The following is a 27,860-nucleotide window of genomic DNA, read 5'->3' as shown; positions in this document are numbered from 1 at the left end:
CTCTCTCTCTCTCTCTCTCTCTCTCACATGGTATCAAGTATCAAGTAAGTAAGCATTACATTGTGGAATGTATGTTTTTTTTTTTTTATAGAAAAATTATTATGAGTTTTGAGCAAAACGACAAGTGCAACCTTCCAGAACATAACTCGCTCATAAATTGAACACCCTCTGTGTGTGTGTGTGTGTGTGTGTGTGTGTGTATATATATGTATAATCTTGTACAGTTAGCTCCAAAAATTTTAGTACACATCATGGCAAGGTGAAGGCAATGTTTGGCATGACTACACAGTGGAGCTGAAAATGTCCCCAGGGTTAGGATAACAGATGGAAAAGCTGTTGTCAGTGCTGCCTGAGACAGAAATGCATGCAGTATCTCCATCCCAATTACCCTAACCTTGGGGATAATTCCTGTTCGGTTTTGTGTCATGCCAGACATTGCCCTCCCCTTGTTGTGATGAATACCAAAATATTTGGAGCCCAAATAACTCCCTCATGCATTGAAACTAGTGTCTTGCCAACAGTGCATCAGCAGAGCATGTCCTGACAACCCCATGGTGCTGGAGCAAGTGAACCTCTACCTTCACAGTTGTAAGTCCACTGCTTCATTTCTTCATTAGTTCCTCTCATTGGTTCAGTGTGCTGCATCAGAGAACACCTCTGAATGTCATTTACTCCATGTTTTTATAAGCTATCACATATATCACATTTTCTAACATGTAGTGTTTTATTTATATTTTTTTTTTTCATCCTGGAATATTTCCCTGCCCTATATGATATATTTATTCAGTACATAGTAAGCAAGCCTGTTTCCACAGTAGCCACGTGCTGCTGATGACACCACATTTTTGCCACCACACTTGTTTAGAAGCATTGGCAGTGATGGTGTGTATTGCTTAATCAGTCCTGACAGCTTTGTGTTAGGGGCAGTAATCGGAAGTGTCAGCATTGATAATATTGTCAGCATTGTCAGTGCAGATTGATAATATTAATGGTGATGATTCACAGTTTTTGTGTTGGTGATTAATAGTGATTAGTTTTACTAACAATGGCCAGTATTGGTGATGGAGGAAGTCACTGGTGGTATTTGGTAGTATTAAAGTAAGTTCTGTAACTTAGCTTACCTTGATAACTTGTCAAAGTGTGTCTCTAAATTTCCTTGATTCATGTGCATGAAAATGCTATAACCAACACCTGAATAGTTATTAAGTGATGTGTACTGTCAAATGGGCTGAGGGGTGGAAGTGTGAGGAATTCAGTGGAGAGAATGGAGGACAGAAAACTAATAAAGATAAAAGTGAAGTCAGATGTGCTCCGTGAAAGGTTAAGAGATAGATCATGTCTGGAGTGAATGAACTGCATGAAGAGAGGAATGACAGCAGCAAGCAAGAGTGATTTTGTCTGATAGAGGTGAATGGAGAGTGAGGGGGAAGTGCATGAAAATGACATGGTTTCCTTGACCACTGGGAGGGGATGTAGACACACATGGAGTGGCCCATTGGCATATGGACTGAGAGTGCAGGGCACTCTGTAGGAAGTAGCCTGTATCTGCTGTGGTCTCAGGATTGGAGCAGGTGTGTAGTAGAGAAGAGTCTCATTATGAAGGGACAAGGATAAACCAGTGTATACTGATGGGCCAGCCAAAATTAAGATTTATCTTATAATTATGCTTGTGCTTCTTCAATGCTGGAAAATGAAGTAATATTTTGCATTTGCATCCAATGAGTTTTTGTGTTGTACTTGCTCATGTTTTATTTCTTTCACTTCTCTTCCAAATAGTGTGTGATTAAAACCTTCTTATTATATTTGAATATCCAGCCATGTCATCAAAGTGGAGTTAAAAATAAAAATGGTTCTTCAGTAGTCATTAAGAATATAACTTAAGCTGCAAGAAGCCTGTAAGCCTGAAAGTGTCAATCCCTAAGAAGTAGGTGCAGCTGTATTACATGTTTGTCTGTGTATGAATAGCTTTGTGTCTTGCCTCACAGTGGAACATGGAGGGCCGGCACTAGAGAGGGCTGTGATGTGGATGAGGAGTGCTGAGAGTGACAGTGGCCAAGAAAGCAGTGATGAGTGTCCAGGTCCCACAAATGCCTCCTGCACATTGAGGACAAGTGAGTGCTGTGGTGTTTCTTGGCAGCTGGTAGGGATATTCTGTTCTTTGCAGTTTCCTTATGCTACACTTATGAACTTTTGTTGGTATTGGTTGCTTCAGTCATTTTACAGATACACCTAAATATGGCTTAGTATTATTCATTGGCATATTCTTTAAAGCATGATGTGTGTTAAGCACAGTTTACACACTATGATAAATTGTAGCGATTTATTGTAATGAAAAGGTTGTTACAATTTGTCGTTACATGTAAACAGGAGATCGTAGTGATTTATTGGAGTTGGAATTGGATTGAGTGGTTGGTGCCAGCAGGCTCAAATCTATATGCATCATAACGACAAGTTTGAACATGTAAACAAGGTTCCAAGATATCGTTACAATCTAGCTCATTTTCAGATTGACTGCTGAAGTGTGAAGTCCTGGTGCGCAAGAGCTAATTCGAAATATAAACTTAATACACAGTGATGGCGAAGCAAACACCTCATGAGTTCTTAAGTGAATTCATTGAACTTTATCGGAGTTTTCCGTGTTTGTGGAAGATAAAGTCCCACGAATACTCTGATAGGAACAAAAAGGACCTGGCCTATGCAGAACTAGTGAAGAAATACAAAGAGTTTGATCCTTTAGCTGAAAGAAACACTGTTGTCAAAAAAGTAAATTCACTACGGACTGTTTACAACAAAGAGAAGGCAAAAGTGACCACCTCGATGAAATCAGGCGCAGGGTCAGAGGAGGTATACAAGCCTAGTTTATGGTATTATGACCTGCTTCACTTCTTGTATGATCAAGACTCAGCAAGATCTGCTAGGAGTACAAGGATGATGAGGACAAATGAAAAGAAAATGAGGTAAGTTTGTATTATATTCATATAATATCAACAACACTCTTTCCATAATATATTTTACAAAAGGAATGTATTAACATAATGAATAGATGCGTTCAAATTTTACAAAATTAGTGTACACATTTTTATTTTACTGCTTTATAATATAACTGTTTGATAACCTTACTAAACTAAACCATTTATTTACATTGAAACTGTTTGCAGTTTTGATTTTGAAACCAAAAATCTCAAATGCTCAATGCCATATTATCTTGCCATGTAACTGAACCCACTCCATTAAAATATGAGCAAAACTTTTCTCTAACTTGTTTTGATTGTTCGAGAACTTGTCCTCTTGAACGTCGTTCGAGGTTGTGCAGAATATCAGGATTGCACCTTGAACCGAGGTGAATAGTACCATCGGTAGTATCTTCCTTATCAAAACATTCAGTAGGGGCGTATGTCACTGATTTATTGCGCATGAAATTGTGTAACGCACAACAAGCGAGGATTACTGAGTCTATAGATTCAACTTTTTTAAATTAATCGCCTTATGTAAAATACGAAATCTTGATGCCATAATTCCAAAAGTGTTCTCAACCACTCGTCGTGCTCTGGAAATGCGATAGTTACATATTCTTCTCTCGTTGTTCAGTGAATCCCGATTGTAGGGCTTAATGAGGTCAGGCCGCAGTGCAAAGGCATCATCCCCCACAAAAATGTATTCCATATCAAGATTGGAACTAACTGGTTCAGACTCAGGTATATCTAATTGATTATTTACAAGTTTTTCGTAGAAAAGTGAGTTGTTGATCACACCTCCATCAGATAGTCTACCATTCGTTCCAACGTCACAATAAATGAATTCACAGTGAGCGTTTGCTATAGCCAGCAATACAATGCTGTGCGTTTTTTTGTAGTTATAATAATGTGATCCACTATCTTTTGGGGGAACAATTCTAACATGTTTGCCGTCAATAGCACCCAAACAATGAGGAAACTGCCATTTGTCTTCAAAATCTTGTGCTATTCTTCTCCATTCCTTACTTGTTGTAGGAATCTGTAAAATAAATATAACGAAAGTTATTAATATCATACTATTTGTTCCGATACTAGTTGCGTAAGAAATTGGTAATAATTATCAATATGCTTTCATTCGTACATGTATCCATATAATAACATTTGATATTGGGTTCTGTTCTAATCTTATTTTTCAGGATGGTTTTGAATCTCAAGATGTACAACAACAGGATGATCCTGGCGAAACTCCTCATCCTTCACCGGCTTTGTCAGAGTCAGATTCTAATGAACCAGGTACATCACGAACCCCTACACCAAAACCAATAGCACCTCGCCCAAAATGGAAACAGCAGCTGACTCCAACAGATGAACTCATACAGCTAACAGGGCAACATTTAAAATCTCTTCGTCCTGCTGACGAATTCGAGGCCTATGGAAAGTATATAGCTCATAAGCTATGCTCCCTTAAAGGTATGCAGGCTGTATTTGCTCGAAAACTAATTAATGACGTTATTTTTCAAGGGGAGATTGAGGAACTTGATAAGGACTTCAAAGTTATGAAAATTCAATGTCAAACATCATTAATTAGAAATGACTTCCAGGGACTATGCCCTCAACAAAATAGCCCTTACCATCATCAGTCCTATGATCCTCAAGTATACTATCCTCAACAACAGAACAGTCGACCATCCAATAACATTCTGCAACTTAACACGATGCCTCTAAACCCTCAAACAATTGGTTGTGATCAGATGCGCACTCAATATACCAGCAATCAACAACCAGTACCTCAACTGGCTGTTTCTAAAGAAACTACTCACTTACAGACTGAACCAAAGAAGACAGTGGATAATAATGTATCTACTTATTTTTCAAATTTTACGGTGTAGTAGAACTTATTTAGTGTTTAAGATGTTCTTTGTTTACCATTTGATGTTTTTTTTTCCTTGTAAAAAGGAATGTGTCAAATAACAATAAAATATTATGTTTCTGAACTTATTTAGTGTTTAAGATGTTCTTTGTTTACCATTTGATGCTTTTTTTCCTTGTAAAAAGGAATGTGTCAAATAACAATAAAATATTATGTTTCTGAACTTATTTAGTGTTTAAGATGTTCTTTGTTTACCATTTTATGTTTTTTTTTTCCTTGTAAAAAGGAATGTGTCAAATAACAATAAAATATTATGTTTCTGAAAAATAAATGCATTATAACTGTTTATTACTTTACCTGTATGAAATTCTTGAGCACTTGGTAAATAGCCTCGCACGTTTCTGGGATTATTATTGAGAGAGAGTGTTTTGATATGGCTGTTGAGTATTCCATGTCTTTTAAGCTTCTTCCGGTTGCAAGGAATCTTAGGGTAGCGGTTAATTTTTCATGTGGAGATATTGATTTTCTCATAACTGTGTCTTGTTTCCTTATTAATGGAGAAACTAAATTTAACAATTCCATATAAGTGTCTTCTCCCATTCTCAAATAATTTCGCCAGTCATTCGGCTCATCTCTCAATGTATCCAACAGAGTTATATGAGAAAACACTTGTTTTTTCATTAACCAATCATGGCTCCATTTCCTTTTTGATTTTCGTTTTTTTCTTGATCTTTCTCCCACTAAACACATCCCAAATGCAGACCACCATAATGTTTCTTCCATGACGGTCAAGTAAAGACTAAAAATATTGGATTAAAAATCGTTGCATGTAAACGCTCTTTCAATCATCCAATAAATCGTTACTATCTCAGTGTTCAATAAATCGCTACAATTTATTGTAGTGTGTAAACCGTGCTTTAGTTGTAAAGGTTATCTTCTAAATGAAACGAATGTGAAGAACAGTAATGGTAATGGAATGTTCAGGCAGTTGAGATAATTTGTGTATTTACTAGTTGTATTGTACAGGGCACGAGCCAAAGCTCATTTTGTCTTGTTTCCATAACCATATTTATCCAGTTATTCTTGAAACATGTGCACTGCTTTCTGCAACCACCTCTTCCTTTAAATCATTCAGATTTCAGTAATTCTGTACAGGAAACTGTATTTCTTGATGTCACTTGAACATCCATTCTTCTTTATTTTCTTCCCATGCCCCCTTGTCTGTTTCTCTCCTTCCTCCATCTGGGGTACCAAGTAATTTCTGTCTATTCTTTCTATACTGTTTATTAATTTGTACATTGTTATCAGGTCTCCTCTTTCTCCTCTCTCTCTCTTGTGTGTTGATAAACCCATCTCTTCAAGTCTTTCTTCATAGCTTGAGTCTTTCAATTCTGGTACCATCTTTGTCACTTTCCTCTGTTTCCAGAGGAAACAGTTTCTCCAGTTTCCATATATCTTTTTTTTCTGTATAGAGCCCAAACTACTGCTCCATATTCATATCATGCTTGCTATAATTTTCTTCATAATTTCTTTATCTAAATAGTTAAATGCCACCCTAATGTTGGTTAACAAGCTGTACGTAGAGCTGAATATTAATTTTATGTGGCTTCCAGGTGATAGTGTGTCCTGGATCATTACTCCAAAATCTTTTTCTTCATTATTTTTCATTATTATTTCTCCCATTTTGTAATTCCAGAAAGGCCTCTTTCTACTTTTTCCTATCTCTAACTCATGGCATTTTCTGGCATTAAATTCTAGTTTCCATCTTTGGCTCAATGCATGTATCTTGTCAATATCCTTTTGTAACTCCTTGCAGTCATTTTCATCCATAATTATTTTCATTATTTTTGCATCATTAGCAGAAAGCTTTATATAATTACTTAGATCGTTTGTCATATCATTTATATATATTTGTAACAAAATGGGTGCCAACACAGATGCTTGCAGTACCCCACTTGTTACATCGCACAAACTTGAATTAGTGTCTCTGATTAGTATTCTCATTTCCCTTCCTTGTAAATAATCACCTATCCATCTTTATGTTGCTCCCTTTAGTCCTCCTCCATTTTCTAACTTTCACAAAAGACTTGTGTGGGGAACTTTATTGAATGCTTTCTTTTGAGATCCAGGTATACCACATCACCCCATCTGTCCCTGTCGTGCACTCCATCTGTTACTTTCATATAGAAGCTCAGTAGATTTCTGATACAGGATCTCCCTTTCCTGAATCCAAATTGCTTTTCTGTAATTATATTTTCATCTTCTAAATATTGCACCCATCTATCTTTAATTACTATTTAACAAAGCTTGCTTACAATACTTGTTAGTGACACTGGTCTGTAATTTAATGGTTCCATTTTATTTCCCCCTTTGTATTTTGGGATTATGTTAGCTCTTTTCCATTTCTTTGGTACTTTTCCTTCTTTCAATGAACTGTTAATTATATCCCATATGGATTCCTCCATTTGTTCTCTGCATTCTTTAATATCCATCCATTTACTTGATATAGTCCCATAGCTTTTATAACATCCAGCTCTTCCAGCAGTTTCTTAATTTCTTGTCTCTTTACTTGTATCTCCTGTATTCCCTCATTGTGATACCACTTTTGGTGCCACAAAATCAGTTTCCTTTGTAAACACAGATTGAAAACTCTCATTCATTAGTTCACTCATCTGAGTAGTTTCATAAGTTCTTCCTTCTCTTTTTGACTTGTTTATGTCATCCCTGTTTCATTTTGTCCATTTACATATCTGTAGAAGAGTTTGGGATCTTCCTTGCATTTTCTTACTCTGTCATTTTCAAAACTTCTTTCTTCTTCACTTCTTATTATACCATATTCATTATTTACCTTTCTGTATTCTTCCCTAATATTTCTGCTCAGTTTTCTCATAATTTTCCTCTATGCCCTGTCCTTTTCCTTTTTTGGTTCTACTCACCTAGCATTATACCATTCATTCTTCCCAATTTTCACTTTATAACTTGGTACAAACTGTTGCACCCTACTCTATAGTTGCTGAAAAATATCTCATATTTTTCTTGGACTACTTTACCTTCAAATAGTTCTTTCCAGTTATTTTTCTATAAAATTTAGTAAGACCTGCAAAGTTTGCCTTAGCATAGTTCTGTCTCCCATTTCTAAAGTGTTAATTTCTGTGCAACACTGTTTCCTTCTGTAGCAATATTTCCGTTGTCACATGATCACTTCTTCCCATTGAACTCAGACAATGTATATTTGGTGTACTTTCTGGAGTTTTTGTAAACACTAAGTCCAAATGTGATGGTTCTTCTTCTCCTCTGCATCTTGTAGGTTCATTCACCCACTGTTTCATTGTATTCACCATCATAAATTCTTATCATAAGTTCTTCCCTCCATGACCCAACATTTTTTTTCACTTCCATCTCCTAGTTAATTCCTTCAGTGTTGATCTTCTACTAAGAGCACTTTGTTATTTTTGCTTATCATTTCCTCTATGCTATTTTGTGTGTGTGTATGTCTGTGTTTGTGTGGACCAATGTTCATTGTCCTATGTAATGTATAGTTTATCATATTTTTTCATGTGTGTGTGTGTGTGTGTGTGTGTGTGACATTAAGCTTAAGACATTAAGCTGATGGGGTGCCAGTCTTAAGGGGATGCTTAGAGTAACATTAAGTTCACCTGCAGCAGGGAAGATGGAGGTGCTGATGAGATGCCTGTCGCTGCTTGTGGCAATGCTGGACTACCCTGCTCACACCTGGGATCTGCAGCGGTGGCAGAAGCTGACGCAGGTGTTGACCAAGTTTTACCAGGCCTGGGTCCAGTATGTGTCTTGCAGGCTTACTTTTCTTGCAGTCTTTTGAGTGGTTAGTTAACCATTTTGTACCTGTGGTCATCCTTTGCTCATTTGACTCCTCTTGGCCACATAACTATTTAATAGACTGTAGCATAGAAAAGTTATTGATAATTATGGGAAAAATGATGCAGCAGTGAGAGGGTTAATGATTTTTTTGTTGGGGACTTCAGTTGCTTTTGGTTTCCAGTGTGGAAGTCATCAGCAACCCTGACTTCACCATTTCAAGAGGCCAGGTTATGTGTACAAGTCACCTTCAGTTGTGTCACAAGAGTAGTGAAGTGCTTCTCAGTTTTTGCTGTTACCAGGTCTCTGAATCTGAATGGGTTCTTACTTTGGAATTCTTTCCTCTTCTCTTTGGGAGAGAACTAATGGGCTTTTTCTCTTTTCTGAATTTGTTCTTGGCATTGGTGTGTCTTCTTTGTGATTAAAAAAATGTTATAGAAATAGTGTGTTGTTGGTGCCATCCCTTAATGTGGGAAGGCATTAACCAGGTAACCTCAGTACCACAGTGGTTTGCTGGCTTACCCCCTCATCCCTATACTGTTTGAACACTACACTGCCATTCCCACAAAGTAGGCACTATTATTCCTATTGTTATTGTCTATGACTTTATCCTTTACTTACAACATTTTCTGTTTTACTAACTATTTAATTGGTGGTATTATTATTATTTTTTTATTTATTCATTTACCTATTTATTTATTTATTTACTTCTTTCTTTCTTTCTTTCTTTCTTTCTTTCTTTCTTTCTTTCTTTCTTTCTTTCTTTCTTTATTCATTACTTTATTTTTTTCTGGTGTGTGTGTCAGTGAGGAGAGGGGTTACCTAGTTATATTGTACAGGGTCCAAGCTAAAGCTCATTTGACATCTCCATACCTGCATTTATCTAATTTCTCTTTAAATTTGGTGACAACAATTGTAACCACCTCCTCACTAAAGCTATTCCAGAGATCAGTGCTTCAATATGGGAACTGTATTTCTTAGTGTCATTGAGACATTTACTCTTCTTAATCTTTTTTATTTTTTTTTATTTTATGTCCTCTTGTACATCTTGTCCTCTCATCCATATGCATCTCCAAAACTTGTCTGTCTACCTTTTCCATACAGTTTATTTAATTTGTACATTGTTATCAAGTCTCTCATTTCTTCCAATTGCTCTTCCTAAGTCTTTTCCTTCAATTCTGGCACCATGTCGTTGCTGTCATTTGTATTCTTTCCAATTTCCTCATATTCTTTCTATGTGGAGACCATGAAGCATAGTCCAACTTGGGCATATCAGATGTATCATGTTTATAATTATTGTTTATTTATTTATTTTTTTTTCATCATATCCATGTCCATGTAGGTGAAAGCCACTCTTAATGTTACTTAACATCCTATATGTGGAACCAAATATCCAACTTATATGTTCTTATAGTGACTGTGTCCCCAAATCCTTTTCTTTATTACTTTTCATCATCATATTTTCACCCATTTTATAGTACCATATAGGTCTCCTTGTACTTTTTCCTATTTCCAACACATGTCATTTCTTAGGATTAAATTCAGGTTTCCACTTTAGGTTTCAAGCATGAATTTTATCCAAATCTCTCTGTAGTTCCTTACAATCCTCCTGGCCCTTTATAGCTCAGAACAACTTTGCATACAGCAGACATATAGCTATTTAATTCTTTTTGTATATCATTCATGTAAATGTGAAACATAATTGGTGCTAATACAGATCCTTATGGTAATTCACTTGTTATCTCACCCCAGCTTGAAATTACATTGATTATTGTCCTCATTTGCCTATCCTTCAAATAATCTTGCATCCAACTTAATATGTTGCCTTTTAATCCTCCTATATTTTTCAGTCTCCACACTAGGCTCATATGTGGAACTGTGTCAAATATATATATATATATATATATATATATATATATATATATATATATATATATATATATATATATATATATATATATATATATATATATATATATATATATATATATATATATATATATATATATATATATATATATATATATATACAGCCTCCACCCATCCATCACTCTAGTATAAAAGCTCAGCAGATTTACAACACACAATCTTTTTTCTCTAAATCCAAATTGTTTATCTGTAATTACCTCATTTTCTTCCAAATACTGCATCCATTTGTTTTCTATTACAATTTCACAGAGTTTACCTATGACACTAGTTAATGATACTGGCCTATAATTAAGTGGCTCCAGTTTGTCACCTTTATAGATAGGCATTATATTGCCTCTTTTCCATTTTTAGGCACTCTTCCTTTCTTCAATGAACAATTTACCACATTCCAGATTGACTCCATCAGTTGGTCTCTACATTCTTTCAATACCCATGCAGACACACCATCTGGTCCCATTGCTTTTCTAACATCTAAATCACTCAACAGCTTGTAGATTTCATACTTTCCACCTTAATTCATATAACCCTTCATTTGATACTCCACTTATAGACACTACAAAATCTGCTTCCATTTTAAGTATGAATTTAAAACTCTCAATCATAATTTCACTCATCTCCTTGTTATCTTCATGTGTCCTTCCTTCTTTTTTAAAAATTAATACAATCTCTATATTTTATTTTATCATTTATTTATAAAGAGGAGGCAGTAGGCATCTGCCAAAATGATAATTACTCCCAGTGAGGTCTAAAGCACTGGATCAGAGGGTGCTGTGAAATTATCATTAAACCCAGCTGTGACCTTACTGAACGTTTCCTTTTGTGTCTCACAACAACTCTCTTCCTCCACACAAAACTACAAGCACCTAATAACACACACACCCTTCACTCAAAATTTCAAAATTCATCGCGACTTCTTCCCTAGCCTCGAAGTCCCCATCTAGGGAAGGGACCACAAGTGTCCCCAGGTCGGACTGCCCTTCTGACAACAACCCTAAATGTCTTGACACCCCCCTCAACTTTTTCTTAATTAACTTCTGCAACATTTGTGGTCTAAGATCTAATTTTCAATCTGTAAAACACCACCTCTCTTCTTCTAAACCATGTCTTCTTTTCCTCACTGAAACTCAGGTGTCTGAGGCAACTGACAGTAGCTCCTTTTCTGTTCCCTCCTACTTTCTCTATCTTCATTTTCGATCCAAAGCTGGATATTGTGTTTATGTGCGCAACTACTTAACCTGCTCTCTTGCCCATGCTCTTGAATCTTCAGAGTTTTCCACCATCTGGCAATGACTACAGAGTCACTCTCAAACTAAATTTATCTGTGCTGTATATCTCTCACCTAACTCCTCTGACTATAAGAAATTCTTTGACTACTTAACTTCCAAAGTAGAGCACATTCTGGCTCTCTTCCTTTTTGCAGAGATCTCCATTCTTGGAGACTTCAATGTTCACTACTAAGCTTTGGCTTTTCTCTACCTTCACTGATCATCCTGGTGAACTAGCCTTCAGCTTTGCTATCCTCCATGACCTAGAGCAATTGGTGCAGCACCCTACTTGCATTCCTGACCGTCTTGGAGATACGCCTATTCTTGACCTTTTCCTGACCTCTAATCCTTCTGCTTATGCTGTCACCCTCTCTTCTCCGTTGGGCACCTCCGACCACAATCTCATACCTGTATCTTGTCCTGTCGCTCCAATCCGTCTTCATGATACCCCTAAGCGAAGGTGCCTCTGGCGTTTTGCCTCTGCTAGTTTACCGAACCTGAGGAGATATTTTGCTGATTTTCCTTGGAATGACTACTGCTCCCATGTCAGAGACCCGTCTTTGTGTGCCGAATGCATAACAGAGGTGATAGTGTCTGGCATGGAGGCATACAATTCTCACTCTTTTTCTCAACCTAAACCTTCCAAAACTTGGTTTAACACAGCTTGTGTTCATGGTGTACATGATAGAGAGGTGGACCACAAAACATACTTAAGCCTTCCATCACCAGAATCTCATACATTTTATATTTCTACCCAGAACCATGCCAAGTCTGTTCTCCAGCTAGCCATAAACTCCTTCATTTACAAAAAGTGTCATAATCTTTCAAGATCTAACTCTCATCATGGCTTCTGGCATCTAGCCAAAAATATCTCTAATAACTTTGCTTCTTCTTCTTTCCCTCCTGTATTTCAACCAGATGGCACCACTGCTATCACATCTATTTCTAAAGCTGAACTCTTTGCTCAAACTTTTGCTAAAAGTCTATCTTGGATAATTCTGGGCTTGTTCCTTCCTCTTTTCCACACTCTAACTACTTCATACTACCTATTACAATTCTTTGTAATGATGTTTTCCATGCCCTTGCTGACTTAAACCTTTGGAAGGCTTATGGATCTGATGGGGTCCCCTTATTGTTCTCCAAAAATGTGCCTCCGTGCTTGCACCTTGCCTAGTCAAACTCTTTCAGCTCTGTCAACATCTACCTTTCCTTCTTGCTGGAAATTTGTCTACATTCAGCCTGTTCCTAAAAAGGGTGACCGTTCTAATCCCTCAAACTACCGCCCTATTGCTTTAATTTCCTGCCTATATAAAGTTTTTGAATCTATCCTCAACAGGAAGATTCTTAAACATCTGTCACTTCACAACCTTCTGTCTGATCGCCAGTTTGGGTTCCGTCAAGGGCGCTCTACTGGTGATCTTGTGGCTTTCCTTACTGAGTATTGGTCATTCTCTTTTAGTGATTTTGGTGAAATTTTTGGTGTTGCCTTGGACATATCAAAAGCTTTTGATAGAGTCTGGCACAAAGCTTTGATTTCCAAACTACCCTCCTACAGTTTCTATCCTCCTCTCTGTAACTTCATCTCAAGTTTCCTTTCTGACCATTCTATTGCTGTTGTGGTAGACGGTCACTGTTCTCCTAAATCAGTGGTGGTGTTCCTCAGGGTTCTGTTGTGTCAGCCACTCTCTTCTTATTATTCATCAATGACCTTCTAAGCCAAACTTCTTGTCCTATTACTCCTATTTTGATGATACCACCCTGCATTTTTCTGTGTCTTTTCATAGATGTCCAACCCTTCAGGAAGTAAACATTTAACACAGGGAAGCTACAGAATGCGCGACTTCTGATCTTTCTAAAATTTCTGTTTGGGGTAGAGCAAACTTGGTATTGTTCAATGCCTCAAAAACTCAATTTCTCCATCTATCAACTCAACACAACCTTCCAGACAACTATCCCTTCTTCCTCAATGACAATCAACTGTCCCCTCTTCTACACTGAACATCCTTGGTCTGTCCTTTACTTATAACCTGAACTGGAAACTTCGCATCTCATCTCTAGCTAAAACAGCATCTATGAATTTAGGCGTTCTGAGATGTCTCCGCCAGTTTTTCTCACTCCCCCAGCTACTAACTCTGCACAAGGGCCTTATCTGCCCACGTATGGAGTATGCTTCACATGTCTGGGGGGTTCCATTCATACCACTCTTCTAGACAGGGTGGAATCAAAAGCTTTTCATCTCATCAACTCCTCTTCTCTAACTGACTGTCTTCAGTATCTCTCTCATCGCCGCAATGTTGCATCTCTAGCTGTCTTCTACCTTTATTTTTATGCTAACTGGTCTTCTGATCTTGCTAACTGCATGCCTCCCCTCCTCCCGCAGCCTTGCTGCACAAGACTTTCTTCTTTCTCTCACCTATATTCTGTCCTCCCCTCTAATGCAAGAGTTACCATAACCAGTATTCTTAATCATTCATCCCTTTCTTTGGTAAACTCTGGAACTCCCTGCCTGCTTCTATATTTCCACCTTCCTATGACTTGAATTCCTTCAAGAGGGAGGTTTCAAGAAACTTGTCCTTCAGTTTTTGACTACCACTTTGGACCCTTTTCTGGGACTGGCATCCCAGTGGGATTTTTGTTGCCCTTGGACAGTGTCCCTCCTACATAAAAAAAAAAAAAAAAATTTCTATAGAAAAGCTTTATATATGTGCACTATATTCTTTTCAAAGTTCCTTTCTTCTCTTCTTTTCCTAAGATATTAATTTCTTACTTTTTTATAATCTCTATTCCCTTTATTCCACTGCTTCTTCACCTTTTTTTCCATGTCTTCCCCTCATCCCTTTTGCCCTTCCCACATCTAGCATTATACCAACTATGCCTGCTCATTTTCACTTTGTACATTGGTACAAATTTAAACACTTCCTCTTTGTGCGTATTTAACAGTGCTTCACATTTTGTCTGTACTTCCTTGTCTTACAACAGCCTATCCCACTTTATAATTCCATAAAGTTTTTTAGGTTCTTTAAAATTTACCTTTGCATAGTTTAGTCTGCCATTTCTGTATTTTTTCGAATCCTTTACTGTTATCGCTTCTAATTTAATCCCTATTACAGTATGATCACTTCCAAATGGGGGCAGTTACGTCATATTTTGCCTAGATTCCTGTAAACACTAGGTCAAACATTGAAGGTTGCTCTTCTCCTCTGTATCTTGTAGCTTCGTCTACCCATTGCTCTAAAGTATTCACCATTTCTAATTGTATTATCTCTTTATATCATAAATCTACACCCTCCCCTAGTTCCAACTCCTCCCAATTAACATTCTTTCAATTAAAGTCATCCATGAGCAACACCTTATTTGTTTTTCTGATCATATTTTCCAAGCATTTCCATAATTCTTGCATCTTATACTCTTTTGTCTTTCATATATTTGTCTTGGGTGGTATATGTGACAATAATCTTTCTCTTTTTCTTTTCACTGCCTTTAACTACTGTATCACAGTTTTTTATACCTAAGGGGAGACTTTATACTAATTCTCCCTGAAAATCTCTCATGGGCACTTCACTCACCTTGTTTTGAAAAGCACATTACAAGCCACTCAGTCAGAAGGTCCAGAAAATTCAATGAAACATGAATATTGTGCAATAATTATGTCAAACCCATGCAGAGGGCTAGATTTAGTAAAAGCAAGTAGGGAATAGGAATATTCTAGAAAGATTAAGTAGTGCAGAAGCATGTCATGGCCAGTCACCACCTGCCAAGCTAGGGGCACAGTGATATCGACACCTTGTTGGCATCCACTCCACCACCCTCACCCTCCCTCTGACTCCGACCTGTAACCAGTCAAGAGGTGGACCCTGATTTCCCACAGTGGTGACTACATTCTCCTGAGAAGCAACCAGCAGAGGTGACACCCAACATTCCCCTGAAAGGCATCAAGGAGGGACCAGGTGGACAAGGCAGCTGGATGAGGTCAACCCAGGTCATCCTGGGGATTGCAAGGTAACACCACATGGACACCATGGGGCTGTGAGGGACCACCAGGGCTGCCTAGAGACCCGTTCCTTAACACCATTACTTCTACTCCTGCTGTGTCTCCTCTGCAGACAAGTCTTTGTGGTCGTGTGGCCAGCCCACCCACCATTCACCTAGACCCTGACCTGCCTACAGCCACTATGCAAACATCCACTCTCTACAAAGAGACAGACTAGCACTCTGGGATCTTTGGTGTTTAGTTAGTTAGCTAGCTAGATGGTGCTGCCCAAAAGAGGGGATTTGAATAGATAAGAATCCTCCTCGGTGTGTTTTTTTTTTTTAGTGTTATCTTTTTTTCTGTGACCTCGAGAGTGTTTAGTAAAAGTATTTATTTCTTTATTGATTTTTTAACTTAAGCCAGTAACTGTTTTTTTTTTTCTTTTAGTCAACTGTTAGGAATACTTATTATATTTTATTTTATTTATTTATTTATTTTATTTATTTATTCATTTATTTATTTTATTTATTTATTTTTTTATTTATTTATTTATTTTATTTTTTTCTCCTCTTCCTGAATAAGTTTTTTTTTTATAAGTGACCAGGGAATCAGCACACTACAATTCCTAAAACTTCTGCCATCCCATCACCATATTCCACTTCTTCAACAAAGATATCCTTCTTCACCAATATTAACACTCCTCTCTCATCTTTATCTTTTCTATCTCTCCTCCATATTTTATTTGTGTTTCCTCTTTTAATTTGGTCTCTGTTAAACATCCAATATCTGGCTTGTTATCTTCTAATGTACTTGACACAAGCCCATATATATTTGTGCGCATAACTTTCAGAATGCTGCATTCCTTTTCAATCATATTATATTCATTCTCTATTGTTGGTCCTCTTCCATGGCGTGTGTGTGTGTGTGTGTGTGTGTGTGTGTGTGTGTGTGTGTGTGTGTTTACCTAGTTGTGGTTTACGGGAGGAGTCTAAGCTTGTGCTGTCCTGTCTCAATATCTACTCTTATCCAGTTTTTCCTTAAAATCATTTATAGTGATTGCATTTACTACTTCTTTATGTAGCTTAATACAGATTCCTGCAGCCTTTGCAGGAAACTGCTCTTCTTAATATCCCTTCTTCACCTTCTCATGCCCTCTTGTGCTTCTAAAGTCTCTCACCACCAAATCATTTCATAGCCCGACAAAATCCAATGTAAGGCAATCAAGTCACCTCTCTATCCTCTCTTGCAAGGTGGGCAGGTTTAGTTTCTTTAGTCTCTCTTCATATGATAGGTCTGATAGGGTTTGAGGCAAATTTGTCTCTGCTCTCTCTCTCTCTCTCTCTCTCTCTCTCTCTCTCTCTCTCTCTCTCTCTCTCTCTCTCTCTCTCTCTCTCTCTCTCTCTCTCTCTCTCTCTCTCTCTCTCTCTCTCTCTCTCTCTCTCTCTCTCTCTCTCTCTCTCTCTCTCTCTCTCTCTCTCTCTCTTATGCCCCTTTTAGTGCTGGGAAACCATATCACTGCTGCATATTCCAAACAAGGTCTTATCATTGTCACAATGAAATTCAGAGTCATCTCTTCATCCAGATATACTGCTCTTATGTTTCTCACCAGATGATATGTTTACCCTGTCTTCCTTCTTACATGTACTTCTGGTGACAGCTTATCAGTGACAGAAATACTTTTGTGTGTGTGTGTGTGTGTGTGTGTGTGTGTGTGTGTGTGTGTGTTTTTACTTAGTTGTATTTACCTAATTATAATTTACAGGGCCTGAGCTATGCTCATGCGGTTCTGTCTCCATATCTACATTTGTTCAATTTCTCCTTAAAATTGTGCACATTTGTTGCCAATACTATCTCCTCACCTATCTTGTTCCAAACTTTTATATTGCTCTGTGGGAAACTATATTTCTTTATGTTAATTAAGCATCTTCCTTTTCTTAGTTTTTTGTTGTGGCCTTGTGTGTATCTGGTATTTTCTACTTCTCTTAGCAGTAGTTTCTCATTATCAATTTCTACCACTCTATTCTACAATTTATATATCAGTATTAAGTCTCTCCTTTCTCTTCTTTGTTCCAATGTTGGCAGGTTCATTTCCTTTAACCTGTCTTCATATGTTAATTCTTCCAGTTTTTTAATCATCTTCATTGCCATCCTTTGTATCCTTTCTAGTGTTATGACATGTTTCTTCTTGTGGAGAGATAAAACTGATTGAGCATATTCCAGCTTTGGTTTAATCATAGTGGTAACTATCTTTCTCATCATGTCTTTACCCATACAGTGGAATGTTGTTCCAATATTTCTTACCATTTAATATGTATCTTTCCAACTGTTGACTATAGTGTATTACCACTCCCATATCTTTCTCTTCTTGTACTTTTATTATTTCTTCATTTCCCATTTTATATATCCATTTTGGTCTCTTTTTCACTTTTCCCCATTTCCATTACATGACTTTTTTTTCATATTAAATTCCCATTTCTTACTCCAGTCTCTGATTTTATTCGAATCCTCTTGTAGAATTTCAGTCTTTGTTGTTTCTTATATGTCTTTGTAATTTTCTGTTGTCTGCAAACAAATTCATGTAACTCTTTACTCCTTCAAGCATATCATTTATGTAGATCAGGAAAAGTATTAGTGTCAGCACTGATCCTTGTGGTACTCCACTATCTACTTTTCTCCATTTCAGTTTTTACATCTTTTACTACTGTTCTCATTTCTCTTCCCTATAAGTAACTTTCCATCCATTTTCTTTTTTTTCATTTAATCCTCCTATATATTCTAACTTCCATAGCAGCCTGTTGTGGGGAACTTTGTCTAAATTATTATTATTATTGTTATTTTTATTTTCATTTATTTATTTATTTTATTTATTTTTTGCTTCAAGATCTAAATACACACAGTGTACCCATCCATCCCTCTCCTGTGTTATATCAGTCACTTGAATAGAAGCTCATGAAATTTCTTACACATGATTGCTTTGTCTAAAGCCATACTGTTTTAATTTATTATATCATGTTTTTCTAGAAATTTTGTCCACTGCTTTTTTATCACTTTTTCACAGATCTTACATAATATGCTGGTCATTGATATTAGTCTATAGTCTAGTGGCTCTTCTTTCTTTCCACTTTTATAAATTGGCATGATGTTTGCTCTCATCCATTCCTTAGGCATTCTTCAAGTTGATATTGAGCACTTTATTTTGTCATATATTGATTTGAATAATTGTTTCTGCACTCTTTTAAAATGAAACCTGATACTCCATCTGATCCTGTTGTTTTTCTTTCTTCCAGTTCCTCCATCATTTTGTAAACTTTGATTATTGTAATTTCCTACATTTGCTTTTTTGTCTTCTCATCTTGTGGTTCTTTAAATTCTGATGTTTCTGTGAAAACTTATTGAGACTTTTTGTTTACCAATTCACTCATGTTTTTTTGGGTCCTCATATGTTTCATTTCCATCCTTCAACATTTCAACTTTTTCTTTTAGTTTAATTTTTCCATTTATGAACCTCTAGAACAGTTTCGGTTCATCCTTGCACTTTCAACTATATCTTTTCCATATCCTTTCTTTTCCTCTCTCTTATTTTCACATATTCATTTCACACTGTCTTAAAGTCATCTTTATTTTTTTGGTTTCAATATCTTTTCATTTTAATCCATGTTTCTCTCTCTCTCTCTCTCTCTCTCTCTCTCTCTCTCTCTCTCTCTCTCTCTCTCTCTCTCTCTCTCTCTCTCTCTCTCTCTCTCTCTCTCTCTCTCTCTCTCTCTCTCTCTCTCCAGATCTTGCCTTGAACCACATCTGTTTTCCTTTTTCTTTAGGTTTGTATAGTGCAGAGGTGTCAAACACGCGGCCCGTGGGCCACATGCGGCCCGCCACAGTCTTCAATGCGGCCCACAACACATCTGCTGCTCCAGTCTTCCAGGTGGCCTTCCTTATGTTTATATGATTAATTTATCCAGTCTTTCGTCTCTTAAGGTTATCACTTATAGTGAAAAATAAGATCGCTCTCTGTCTTTGTACGTCAGACATATTTATCATGTTTGAAACAATGTCCATTTTGACTATTTTACAGGTATTAAACATGAACGTGACGCAGCAGGCTCTTGCTTCACCCAGCCTTCGAAAAAAAAAAAAGTTAATGGAGAACATCGTGTAGTGCAGGAAAAGTGGAAATTTTTTTTTTTTTTTTTTTTTTTTTGTTGTTGCAGTGAATGGAAAACCAACCTCTTTGATTTGTAACCAAAATGTAGCTGTGGCGAAGGAATACAACATTCGCAAGCATTACACAAGTACTCATGCTTCAAAGTATGATGAATATAGAGGAAAGTTGCGTGAAGGAAAAGTTAGGGAGTTAGAACACTCACTCAAAAAGCAGCAGACAGTGTTTAAAAGTGTTGAACAAGCCAGTGATGCTGCAGTTCGGGCAAGTTATAGGATTTCACAAGAAATATCTGTATCATCGAAAGCTTTTTCCGGATGGCAACTTTATAAAGAAATGTGTGTTGTTGGACACGGAAGATATTTGCCCTGAAAACGTTAAGCGCTTGCAAACATAAGCCTCTCAAGAAATACAGTTTCAGATAGAATCAATGAATTATCAGAAAATCTTAACAGTCAGCTCAAGGAAAAAGTTGCTAAATTTGTAGCATTTTCTGTAGCAATTGATGAAAGTACAGATGTAACTGACACAGCATAACTTGCAGTTTATATACGTGGTGTAGATGAAAATATGCAGGTAACTGAACAATTTGTAGAACTGGTAGAACTGGAAGGGAACAACAAAGGGGGATGATATATTTTTTAATTTGGTAGGTGCATTAGATAAAGCAGCTGTTGAGTCAGGCTATTGTGAGTCAGGCTACAGATGGAGCACCTCAAATGGTTGGTAGAAAAGCTGGCGTGGCAACCAAGTTAAAGGAAAAACTACTAGCTGTGAACTCAAACCATCAACTTCACAGTGTTCATTGCACAATTCACAGACAAGTACTTTCCAGTTAAACATTAAAGATGGATCATGTCATGGATGTTGTTATTAAAGCAGTGAACTTCATACGTGCACGAGTTATAAACCACCGCTAGTTCAACAGCTTATTGGAGGAAATTCACATTCACTGGCGAAATCTGCTATATCACAATGATTTCGTTAAGCCGAGGAGTCGTGCTGAAGCGCTTTTATGAATTAAAAAAGTGAAATACAGAGGTTTATGCATGAGAAAGGAAGGGATGTGCAGAAACTGAGAGACAAAGAATGGGTTCAAGATCTAGCTTTCTTGGTTGATATGACAAAACACTTGCATTACCTGAATAGAAAGCTGCAAGGTCGCAAGAAATTGGTGACAGATTTACATGACTCTATTCGTGCCTTTGAGCTGTAGCTCAAACTTTTCGAACGCCAATTAGCAACAAGTAATATTGCACACTTTCCAACTCTGAAGTCCCTGCAAGACGCACCTGAGTTTCATGGTGATATCAACACCGAAAAATACTGCAACAAGATTTCCAAGTTAGTGAGCGAGTTCGGAGAAAGATTTGCAGACTTTAAAAACCTTGAGCATGATTTTTCTATTTTCCGCAACCCTTTCTTTGTTAAGTGCTGATGAGGTACCAGAACAGTTTCAGTTAGAACTAATTGAGCCTCAGTGTAATTCTGTGTCGAAGGATAAGTTTTCAACCGTTTCATCAGTATGTTGGGCCAACATATCCCCGAATTAAATGTTTGGCCTCAAAGATTGTCAACGTTCGGCAGTACTTATGTCTGCGAACTCTATTCTGTGATGAACTTGAATAAGTCTCAACTCAGGTCTCAACTAGCTGATGAACATCTCAACTCAACACTGAAGGTAGCCACTGCTCAATCCTTAGTGCCAAACATTGATGCACTTGTACAGACACAAGAGATGCCAAGTTTCTGGGAACAGCAGTACTGCAAATTAGGGGAAATAATTGATTGATTTCCTTTGCAACTTTGTTTTTAGGTTATACCTGAACACGAGTGTAGATTAAATCCACCTTTATTATTATTATTATTATTATTATTATTATTATTATTATTATTATTATTATTATTATTATCATTATTACTATTATCATTAATAATAATAATAATAATAATAATAATAATAATAATAATAATAATAATAATAATATTATTATTATTATTATTATTATTATTATTATTATGTTTAGCATTATTATTATTATCATTATTATATTACTCCTTAAGTAAGTGGTATCGATCTGCTTATAATTATCTGGCCCGGGTACTGTATACTCTGATGAAATGTGGCCCGCTGGGGTAAATGAGTTTGACAACCTTGGTATAGTGGGACATCTTTATTCACTCCTTTCTCATATAGTTTCATAAAAATGTCATACTTGCACATCATTTGCTCTTTTCAGCTTTCCTCAGTCCATTTCTTCATAGAATCTCTTAAGATCAACTATATTGGCTTTCTCATAGTTTCTTCTGTTTTCTTTATATAATTCATCCTCATCACTGACATCATTATCCATTTCTGTTTCTGTCATTACATGGTCATTTTTTCCCATGGGGCACACATATCTTAATTCTTTAGTTAGGTTGATTCCTTTTGTTAATATTAGGTCAAATTTTGTTGGTTTGTCATCTCCCCTATATCTTGTATTTTCAGTTATCTATTGCATTATTGTGTTTTCCATAGTCAGCTTCAGAAATCTTTCTCCCCATGCAGTCTCATTTGCTCCTGCCTCGAATATTTCCCAATTTACTTCTTTGTAATTGAAGTCACCAACCAATAATATTCTTTTATTACTTTTGATTAATTTACTCAAGCACTGAATGGTATCCTCTATTATTTTTTCATAGTCTTCCTTGCTCCAAGAATTTGTTTTGGGTGGTACATAGGCTGTTTTAACTGGTAGTATTTCTCCATTATTATCCTCCAAGTTAAGACTCCTTATTTCTGCTTTTCCTTCCCCATATTTCACTATATTTGTCTTCACCTCATTTCATGTCATTATCATTACACCTCCATATATTGAAGTTACTGTTTATGACAATCTGATTCTCTTCTTTTAGCTTAGTTTTCGTTAAAACACGCCACCTTTGGATTCTTGTTTTAAATAGTCTTGTAATTCCAGTGTTCTGTGTAACAGTCTGTCTATGTTGGTATATATCACATTGAGTCCTTCATTCTTACTGTTTTTCTTTATTTTATTTTAATTTATTCCCTTTTCTTTATGTACCATTTTACTCTGTCTCCCAAAACTCAAAAAAAAATTTGGTCTTTTCTTCTGTTCTTGATTAATTTTTCTCTTTACCTTCTTTGTACATTTCTTTCATTTTTTTTTCTTCTGTTTTTCTTAATGGATATATCTTTGCAATCTTAAACTTCTGTTAGCTTGGATGTTCTTTCTAGTATCTCTTCTGCTGCTTGTTGTGATTTAGTCTTATTTTCATGGGTCTTGTTTTGCTCTCCAGATAAGGTCCTAGTCGAACAACTTCTTTCACTTCTTCCTCGAATATAGTGTCATCTTCATCATTTAGTTTCTTCAACAAATCCTTCACTGTTTTTGTTTCTTTCTCTCTTTTCAGTTTGTATGTTATATTTTCTCCTTTATTCCATAAACTATAACACTTTTCTTCTTATCTGCTGCATCTCTTACCAGATCTTCATTGTTTTTTCAGTGCCTTCACCACTCCCTTGTCTACAATTTTTTTTTCAGTTCCTTTTCAATTATTTCCTAGTCAACATATACTTTATATTTTTTTTTATTTTCCAGCCTTTCATTTCATCCATGACTCTCTCTCTCATCCTCTGCTCATCTTCCACTAGTTCTGCTTTCAAATCTTTATTTTCTTTCATCACTTTCTCTAAGTTGTTTTGTAATTCTTGTTTTTTCTTAATATGCTGTTCTCTCACTCTTGTTTCCTCCTGTTCAGTTTTCAGTTTGAATATTTCACCATCTTTTCTAAGGTTCTTCTCCAGTTTGTCCTGAAGGGTTTTTACCATTTGCAACACTACTTCCATCTACTTTTCTGCTGCTCTGCATCACTTTCCACTTACCTTAGTCTCATTTTCAGAAACCCTATCTCACTTTTATATTGGTTATCTTCATTAAATCCATCAAAGTTCATTTCACTTCTGCCAGAGTCTGATAATTAGCTGGCCATCTTTGTTTTGAAACTTGGGCCCAGTCAGCTTGATCCCTGAAAACTACAACACTGTTTCCTCACCTACATTACCACACTCCCTTACTCAGGCCCTAGAAACCACATCTCTAACTATTCCTGGTGATGTGTGTGTCTACACCTAGTTGTGAGATACAGGAAGAGAACCATACTTAGGCTCATGCTATCCTGTCTTTATATTTCTTACCATCTAACTTTGTCCTAAATTCGTGAATTGTTTTTGCACACACAATCTCTTCATCAAGTTCTTTCCAATCTGTTATACATCTATGTGGAAAGCTATATTTCTTGAGATCTCTTCTGTATGTGCTCTTTTTCAGTTTCTATGTCCTGCTCTATCACATGCATCCCTGGGACCATATTTATAAAACTTTCCTTTGTGAGTCATAAGTCATCACTTAACCTGTCACTGCTATGGCGTAACATAGGCGGTAAAGATACGACTCGGTTACACATAAGCAGCAAAGATACGACTCAGTTACCCCTCGTCACCAGCTCAACTTAGCACAGTGATGCCAGCCACAGCATAGGGCTGAAATTTACCAACATTTTATGGCTGAAATTAATCCAGTTATGGTGAATTGAAGAAATAAAAATATTGGACACATTTCTATATTAATAAGATTAACATTACATAAGATTTAATTATATTTGAAGACGATCATTAATAATACTCCCAGCCTCCTTCCATTTGATGTAACAAACAGCATGTTCCCCATGCAACATGTACTTTGCAATAGTGTGTTACTGCTAACCTGGATGTATCAAAGCTACCACCACAGCCACCACAGAAGAGAGAAAACGAAGCAACAACTGGAGTATTGGTGAAACACTCCGCCATATTGATAAAATAGCAAGCCTCCTAGCTGTCAAAGAATGCCAGAAGAGGTAGCAGACTGTTCAGTCTGCCACCAAAGCCAACAGGGCTGAATTTAACGAGGCCCAACATGGAGCAGGTGAAAATATTCTCATTGTTTAATTCCCTCGTACTAAACTGTATGCAACTCTTAGCCAAGTTGTAAGATATGCATTAGTAATGTATGACCTTGGTTGTTCCTAGTAGCTTTTTGGTAGTATTAAACCAAGGCACAAGGACATCTTTCCAGGTGAAACCAAGATATTAGATATTTTCTATAATTTGATATTTTCTATAACTAACTCATCATTTCTTTTGCAAATCAGTAACTTAAATCTAACAACCTTATGTAACCTAACTTAACCTAAACTAACAGAATGTAACATAAGTAAGATGCATAACTTAACCAAATTCATGGGTCTCGTTCATTTCAAGAATAATTTCCATTATTGATATTCATTTATGGAAGGTGTGTCTAGGATTGGAAATACTTACAATGATGAGATGTAACAATCTGTAATGGCAAAATAGAGATAGGTTATCCCTGTGCACTTGTAAAGTAAAATTTGGTTTTCTTGCACTAGCCTTATATAAAAAGAAAGATTTAGGCAAGCACAAGAAATCAGTGATGTGAACTAATAGGATAATCCTGTAAGGCATTTTTTTTCCCCCATACTTACATTGTTATCCTTCATGGAAGGCAGTAGTGAAACACTGAACATTACTGGCCACTCTACTAATGGGTCTGTTTGATCTAGGAGGCAGTTCACCTTCCAAGCCCATTGATGACATTGACAAGATGGTGCTTGACATCCTTGGAGAGGACAGCATAGCTGTTACTGGATTTGATGAGGTGGTTGAAATATTCCTCCCCAATGAAAATGAGGGTGCAGAATGTGGGTGAGTATATCATTCCATATACATGTGGATCATCTTGTGTTTGAAAGGTGTTTACCCTTCCACCCATGTGCTTCTATATCTTCCCACACCCTAGGTTACATTAAGAATCCACACCCTTCTTTTCCCCCATCTTTTTTTTTTTTTTTTTTTTTTTTTAATGTAGGATGGACACTGGCCAAGGGGACACAAATCCAATAAAAAAAAATGCCTACTGAAATGCTAGTACCATAAAAGGGTCAAAGCAGTAGTCAAAAATTGATGAATAAGTGTCTTGAAACCTCCCTCTTGAAGGAATTCAAGTCATAGGAAGGTGGAAATACAGAAGCAGGCAGAGAGTTCCAAAGTTTACCAGAGAAAGGGATGAATGATTGAGAATACTGGTTAACTCTTGCATTAGAGAGGTCAACAGAATAGGGGTGAGAGAAAGAAGAAAGTCTTGTGCAGTGAGGCCACGGGGGCAGTGGAGGCATGCATTTAGCAAGATCAGAAGAGCAGTTAGCACGAAAATAGCGATAGAAGACAGCTAGAGATGCAACATTGCGGCGGTGAGAGAGATGCTGAAGACAGTCAGTTAGAGGAGACGAGTTGATGAGACGAAAAGCTTTTGATTCCACCCTGTCTAGAAGAGCAGTATGAGTGGAATCCCCCCAGACATGTGAAGCATACTCCATACATGGACGGATAAGGTCCTTGTACAGAGTTAGCAGCTGGGGTGGTGAGAAAAACTGGCGGAGACATCTCAGAACGCCCAACTTCACAGAAGCTGTTTTAGCTAGAGATGAGATGTGAAGTTTCCAGTTCAGATTATAAGTAAAGGACAGAGCAAGGAGGTTCAATGTACAAGGGGGGACAGTTCAGTGTCGTTGAAGAAGAGGGGATAGTTGTCTGGAAGGTTGTGTCGAGTTGATAGATGGAGGAATTGAGTTTTTGAGGCATTGAACAATACCTAGTTTGCTCTGCCCCAATCAGAAGTTTTAGAAACATCAGAAGTCAAGCATTCTGTGGCTTCCTTGTGTGAAATTTTGACCTCCTGAAGGGTTGGACCTCTATGAAAAGATGTGGAAAAGTGCAGGGTGGTATCATCAGCGTAGGAGTGGATAGGACAAGAAGTTTGGTTTAGAAGATCATTAATGAATAATAAGAAGAGAGTGGGTGACAGGACAGAACCCTGAGGAACACCACTGTTAATAGATTTAGGAGAACAGCGACCGTCTACCACAGCAGCAATAGAACAGTCAGAAAGGAAACTTGAAATGAAGTTCAGAGAGAAGGATAGAAGCCATAGAAGGGTAGTTTGGAAATCAAAGCTTTGTGCCAGACTCTATCAAAAGCTTTTGATATGTCCAAGGCAGCAGCAAAAGTTTCACTAAAATCTCTAAAAGAGGATGACCAAGACTCAGTAAGGAAAGCCAGAAGATCACCAGTAGAGCAGCCTTGACGGTATGGGTTGACAGAACCCATACTGGTGATCAGATAGAAGGTTGTGAAGTGATAGATGTTTAAGAATCTTCCTGTTGAGGACAGATGAAAAAAATTTAGATAGGCAGGAAATTAAAGCAATAGGATGGTAGTTTGAGGGATTAGAACGGTCACCCTTTTTAGGAACAGGTTGAATGTAGGCAAACTTCCAGCAAGAAGGAAAGGTAGATGTTGACAGACAGAGCTGAAAGAGTTTGACTAGGCAAGGTGCAAGCACGGAGGCACAGTTTTGGAGAACAATAGGAGGGACCCCATCAGGTCCATAAGCCTTCTGAGGGTTTAGGCCAGCAACGTCATGGAAAACATCATTGCGAAGAATTTTAATAGGTGGCATGAAGTAGTCAGAGGGTGGAGGAGAGGGAGGAACAAGCCCAGAATCGTCCAAGGTAGAGTTTTTAGCAAAGGTTTGAGCGAAGAGTTCAGCTTTAGAATGTGATAGATGTGATAGCAGTGGTGCCATCTGGTTGAAATAAAGGAGGGAAAGAAGAAGAAGCAAAGTTATTGGAGATATTTTTGGCTAGATGCCAGAAGTCACGAGGGGAATTAGATCTTGAAAGGTTTTGACACTTCCTGTTAATGAAGGAGTTTTGGGCTAGTTGGGGAACAGACTTGGCATGGTTCTGGGCAGAAATATAA

The 27,860-nt window shown here is 37.1% G+C and overlaps 1 protein-coding gene across 14 annotated transcripts in view; it reads left to right on the top strand.

Annotated features, from left to right (window-relative positions):
• Window positions 1-27,860, top strand: part of LOC135090064 (uncharacterized) — a 97,381-nt gene that overhangs the window by 47,308 nt on the left and 22,213 nt on the right. For all 14 annotated transcript variants that reach the window (XM_063986337.1, XM_063986339.1, XM_063986334.1 and 11 more), the window contains 3 exons: window positions 522-588; window positions 1,986-2,111; window positions 8,487-8,622. In XM_063986337.1, the coding sequence (XP_063842407.1) occupies window positions 522-588; window positions 1,986-2,111; window positions 8,487-8,622 (329 nt within the window). The remainder of the gene's footprint in view (window positions 1-521; window positions 589-1,985; window positions 2,112-8,486; window positions 8,623-27,860) is intronic.

The sequence above is a fragment of the Scylla paramamosain genome, chromosome 34 (assembly GCF_035594125.1).
Source record: "Scylla paramamosain isolate STU-SP2022 chromosome 34, ASM3559412v1, whole genome shotgun sequence".
In the NCBI taxonomy this organism is placed as follows: domain Eukaryota; kingdom Metazoa; phylum Arthropoda; class Malacostraca; order Decapoda; family Portunidae; genus Scylla; species Scylla paramamosain.
This window is presented reverse-complemented; position numbering and strand designations above follow the sequence as displayed.